This window comes from Hypomesus nipponensis, chromosome 23 (genome assembly GCF_054491055.1).
Source record: "Hypomesus nipponensis isolate SF chromosome 23, ASM5449105v1, whole genome shotgun sequence".
Classification (NCBI taxonomy): Eukaryota; Metazoa; Chordata; class Actinopteri; order Osmeriformes; family Osmeridae; genus Hypomesus; species Hypomesus nipponensis.
In genome coordinates, this window is record NC_140383.1 from 15134876 (window position 1) to 15140875 (window position 6000).

The 6000-nt window shown below is 39.0% G+C and overlaps 1 protein-coding gene across 2 annotated transcripts in view; it reads left to right on the plus strand.

The window, feature by feature from the left end:
• Positions 1 to 4427, plus strand: part of LOC146234367 (uncharacterized) — an 83069-nt gene extending 78642 nt beyond the window's left edge. Inside the window, exons 4-6 of one of the 2 annotated variants that reach the window (XM_084688132.1) lie at positions 42 to 320; positions 1059 to 1159; positions 2270 to 4427. In XM_084688132.1, the coding sequence (XP_084544258.1) occupies positions 42 to 320; positions 1059 to 1159; positions 2270 to 2431 (542 nt within the window). In that variant the 3' untranslated portion in view covers positions 2432 to 4427. Of the gene's footprint in view, positions 1 to 41; positions 321 to 1001; positions 1160 to 2269 lie in introns of both variants that reach the window. The other variant, XM_084688131.1, reaches the window with a different exon arrangement.
• Positions 4428 to 6000: the final 1573 nt, after the last annotated feature.

A 6000-nucleotide genomic window follows, 5' to 3' on the forward strand; every position in this document is an offset into this window, starting at 1 on the left:
GTTTAACCCCAGCCCAGTCAATCTTTCTCTGTTCTCTCCAGACAACCCCTGCAGCCCAGTGTTTACACTAGCCCCCCGTCCAGGTTCCCTAACAGTCTACATGTGGAACAACAGCTTGTTCTACAAATATGCTGACAATGCCGGGTATTTGATCAGCTACAGCAGAGATGGCCATGCACCACAGGAAACAGTCACACAGTCATCCTTGATAATAGAGGATCTGGATGTAGAGGAGCGCTACTGTGTGGAGGTCCAGTACACTTTATACCTACAGCCATATGGATACCCAAGCCAGCCACAGTGTGTGGTGATCCCATCAGGTGAGAAATGTGCATTCAGACATACATTGGGGGGCAGGTGATGTATTCAACTGATACACAAAGTATAGTCAGGACATTACTGATGTAGTGTAAACAGCACCATCACTATTCAGTGTTTCCCATACATTGATTTATTTGTGGCGGCCTGCCACAATAAAAAATAGGCCGCTACAAATTGATCCAAGTTTTTACTGTTTAACGTGATTTTTTTTTTGGTAGATTTGCGCACAGCGCATTGATTCTAAGCACCTTCTTGCCCCGCAAGATGCCCCGCGTTCCATCTCTTTTTCACTACAACCAACCTGACTGTGAATAGCCCCCTCTCTCCATGCACGCTCTGAATCAATCGTTTAGGCCCCAATCCCAATGTCCACGCTCACAGATTTTGAACACCCTGGAAGTTGTTCAAAAAGTCCTAAACATTTCTTTCCAATTGTAACAGTACTTTCCAATTGTATAGTACAATAACGTTATTTATGTTCTGACTATACATTGTGATCAGTTGAATGCAACTTTGGTGAATAAAAAGGCCCATTTTAGGCCAATAACAAAATCTGTACATTATTCCATCCCTTTTCCATCCACCCAGTCTAATACACTAAGACACGATTCAAGGTTAAAAAAAAAATTGACGGTAAACTACAACTGTATGTATGTATATGCTTCTCTGTTTATGAGCAGAAAAAGACAGAAGAAACATGGTTGTTGGTCTCTCTGTACCATTTGTATTCCTATCAGCTGGTGTAATAGTAGGAATTGCATTTGGTGTCGTCAAGAATTATGAGAAGATGAAACGGTGTCTTCAGCCCCCTGTAAGGATGCCACTGCACTTAAAAGAGGTTGGTACCAATATTTTGGTTGCATACACCATTGCTCTATGCAGTACATCGCCTTGCTAAACGATGTACACCCTTAACACAATTTCACCCTTTTCAAACCTAACACAACAAAAAAATTTAACACAACAAAAAAATCCCCTGCCCATACACAATATCCCATATTGACAATCACCCCATAAGAAAATATTTCTCATAGGCATCGACTTGTCTATGACCCATACGCATCCTCCAACTCTTGATATTACATCAAATTGTATGTGTGTTGTCTGACACAATTGCTATCCCTTCTGCACATTAATACACTGCCGACTTGAATGGGTAGTCTGCAGTCTCCTGGTTATGATCCATCTTGAGCCAATTAAAATAGCCTAACTTTTACCACAGGCTGGGTCACTCGATCATGATTGGACCAAACTAACCACGGTGGTTAGTAGACTAATAAAGTGTAAAATGTGTAATATTTATAGACTATATAGTAGGGATTGAGATTTGAACTTATTTCACTATTCGAATAGTATCCGAAATTATTTTCGAATATCCGGATAATCTATTTTATTAATGTGGTTCCGTTATGTAATTAGCCTGACGTGACGCAAAGCATACACTAAACACATGAACCACCACACATTCTGGCAATAATTGGGACTGTTAAACTATTAGATTAAATAAGGGTTGAATAAAGAAAACAAATGAAAGATCAATTTATTAACATGACGAAAAGACAATGAACTTGAAAAAGCGCTGCGTCTTCAGACGTAGGCTCTTAATTTGGCGGAAAAGCGATAGCCTATTATTATGTGAAATAAAAAGTTTGGACTCAGAGGTGTGACATAAGCGCCGTGTTTATTGTGTGTGTGTGTGTGTGTGTGTGGTCCCGCAGTGCCAGCTGTCCCTTTTTACACAGACGTTGATTCAGCTCTGTGACAACCTCCTCTGTCGGCTAATTGCCAGTACAACAATGACCCCCACATTCCGTGTTGGCACCTTTTATACTTAACTGTGAGGTGGCATAAAGCTGCAACTTTCCAGCCTGTGTGTGAAACCAGAAAACATCTGTAATATACTACATTTATCCATTTCTTCATCCAATAATATTTGTTTCTTCTCTAGTTCCTAAAGGGGCCATGTTCCCTTCCCTCCCAGACTGTTGGTCACAGAGAGGACTTCTTTGATCATATCTCTATCATCTCCCCTCAAGATGATGAGTTAGAGGAGTCAAGCCTGCCTTCAAAGGTCCTGCTCTCAAGTGAAAATCTGGGAAAAGATGCATAGGCAGAGAACTCAGACCGATACCAAGCAGTCTTATCGGAAATCCTAACCCTATCCTATGCTACACATAAAAAACCTTCAAATCATCTTAGAAAATGACTGAAATGGCTTTCGATTATACTTGTTCTATGCATTAGGCTAAATGTAGAAAATATACTTTATTGGACCGAAACCATTATGCTACATTATCTTAAAGAAGTGCTGCACTCTCCACCAGTCTTAGCTTTTTCAGAAATTCTGGTAGAGACATGATGCAATGTTGCAAAGTGACAGAATTTCCTGTCTAACATTGAATACCAGTCAACATATAAGCAATGGAGATCGCACCCATTTCTTGATATTTAGAATCAAATTTAGCATGTTGGTGATATCATTAGTGCAAATACAAAAATCTCTCACCAGTCACACACCAGTGTGTGTACAAAACATAATAATAAATAACATAAGTTCTAAATCCCTCTCTTGGTAGGGTTATAATCAATCTAGCTTACTTTGAAACACAATGCCAGGAAAGAGTTTAAGTGTTGCACATCTGGAGTGCTAATGAAGTTCTGCAATGTTATTTTTGTGTAAATTCAACTGCAAATGTCACATGAAATCTTATGTGCTGTGGATATGTTAATTGATCTTGCTCCACTGTACTTCTATGGAGTAAGAAAGTTAATTATATTTGCATATATAGAACTGTATTGCATGTTGCTGACTTGTGGAATTTAAACTTTCATGGTACAGTTGATGCAAATGCAAACTTGTTTTCTAACTAACTATAATTATTATATTTTTTGTCATAGAAATAGCTTTTTAATCTTTAATCCAAATTTCTTTCTTTTTAATATGTAATGACATGTAATGATAAATTATTTTTAACAGTGATTTGCTATAGTAATTATTAGTATGTCGTTCTTACTATTATGCATCTCCCTAAAGTGACTAACTCAATATCTCCTGAGTAAAAATGTTACTTACTACTTACTAACCGAGAGTGAGGTCATGCCGGGATTCAAACTGAGGCTGGAACGTATATGTAACGTAACGATACGGCAAAGCCGAGGTTTGATATTAAGTAAGTAAGTAGTTAGTAAGTAGTTTATTATATGGCATTTTTAGCTTCTTTTCATTTTGTAAACGAAAATAAATGGTACCTCTAGGCTAATTGTAGCTAGTTCTCAAGTCTTCTCACGCTGTGTTTCATGTGTTGCCTAGCAACTCATTACTTTTGATAGAAAGCGGACAACATGGTTCTGCTAAAATGGCTTTAATTGCAACACAAAATAACGACACAAGTGATTAAAAGAGTCTAGTCTTCTTCCTCACTTTCGATGACAAATCTTTTCAGCATCATCTGGATAGTAAAACTCAGCAGCTGACTCGTCGCTTATTTTTAAGATGACGTCAGAGGGCAATACGGAGCCGTATTGACCACTGAGGAGGGCAATACGCGTCTGGCATGACTACCTATTAGCCAGAAAGCTCAGAAAGCTTGTACCGTCGTTGCCATATAATAAACATTGATACTACAGGCCACGAGTAACTGTCACACCCTAAATGGCCCACACCTGCCTTATTTCTCATGGGGAACAAAAAAAGTAAAAAAATTACAATAGAAAAAGGCTCCACAAGTTTTTTGTGAATATGTGTAGGATACATGTCTCCTATTTGTTATTTAGCAATAAGGAATATAATACTAAATGGATGATTTAAGGCCTTTTTTATGTAAATGTACACCTTGTCTCAATGTCTGTGCCCATAAATCAAATGCCATTTTAACCAGTGGTTTTCAAATCTAACAGGCCTTTAAGATTACATGACTGCAGTACTGTGCAAAGTGTCACCATGATATGTGAGAAGATGACTGAATTAGACCTGTGTAAATTTCACTGAAGGTAATGATCTAGTCTTAGTTTATTTTTATATACCAAAAACCTATACAGAATTCAGCATTGGCTCAGTTGCTAAAGTGGCGTACTTGAAACCAATAAATTGATATTTCAATACCCTATCCTTCCAGATTTTTTTTATTGTTTACTATGCATGAGTCCTTTATGTGTGAGGTCTAATAATGCACAATGTTCTTGAATTCAATTGTAAAATATTGTTGGAATATCTATAAAATATTTAGCTTTCCTCTGTTCATTTTCTACATTGATCTCTATTGCACTCCTTATCAATGACACGGCATATCCCATTTAGATATTTTTGGGAACTTAAAGGTGACATGACATGAAAACTTCATTTTATGAGGTTATTTAACATTAATATGAGTTCCCCTAGCCTGCCTTTTGTCCCCCAGTGGCTAGAATTTTTGATAAGTGTAAACCAAGCCCTGCGTGTTCTTCTCCGCCTTTGACAAAATGAAGGCTCAATTGCGCTGTTTGAAAATCTCCCCCTAGTGACGTAGATAGGGGGAAGGTTACCTCCCCTCTCTCTGCTTTGCCCGACCAGATCATCTAGCCCGCCCATGAGAAACTGAGCTACCACCGTGCAAGGGCGAGTGCGATATCGGTTTTTCCTGGAGAGAGACATCATGGCGAGCAAACAAACGAAGCATAACAGTTGCTCAGTGCTTGGATATACAAATGCAAGCACACATCTTTTTTTCTGTTCCTTCATCCGAGCCTCTGCACAACCCTTATCTTAATTGTATTTTCGCTGGAAATTCGCAGACACAACTTCCCAAAGTGTTGTATGTCTGCTCCAAACATTTCCTCAACTTGAGCCAACTCAAAGCTGGCCTTGGTGAAACTAAATTCTGGATCATTACTAAATCTCCTTGGTCAAGCTACAAACCTTGGACAAGTAAGTTAACTAACACTATATCATTTGGTTTCTTTACTGTATATGGTTACCTAGCTTGCTACCCTTAGAATGTGGCTAAAACATTAGCTCTGCAGCTAACAGCTGAGTTACTGTTGCTAACGTAAAGATAAATGGCATCAAGTGTGTGTGTGAATACAAACGCTGTAACGCGAGTGTTGTACACTTCTTTGTTATTTGAATAACCGTTCTGCTGTTGGTGTTATGGCTCGCGATATCCGCCTTTCTCCACATTGAAATGACTGAGTGTGCACCTCTGCAAACCAGAGTGATCAGATGAGAATGGCTAAATTCGAGGCATTTTACAGCAACGAGGGCAACGAGTCATTGCGATACATCCTGTAAACATTAGCGCATGTTGCCGCCCCTCTCCTCCTCATTAGCATTTAAAGCTACAGACACAGAAACAGCGCGTTCTGAGGAAAGCTGATTGTGGAACTACTTGTAGTGGCTATAATTCTGCACCATGGCTGAATTTCGGGAAAGAGACTTCAGATACAGTATTAGGGGACAACTAAGGCCTATATAAAAGCATCCAAAAACAGCATGTCATGTCACCCTTAAACAATAACAGATCAGTTTGGAACGTAAGGCCCTTAACTACATCCGGCTTGTGCATTCCATAGATAAGTGCGCTAGCTAGCTGCATCAGAATTGAGTCAATACTAATGCACAGTGTCTGTGATGCTGTCTGTGATTTAGACGTCGGTGAGACATACAGATTCCTGGAACAATAGTTAGATTGTGCACTGTGCCCA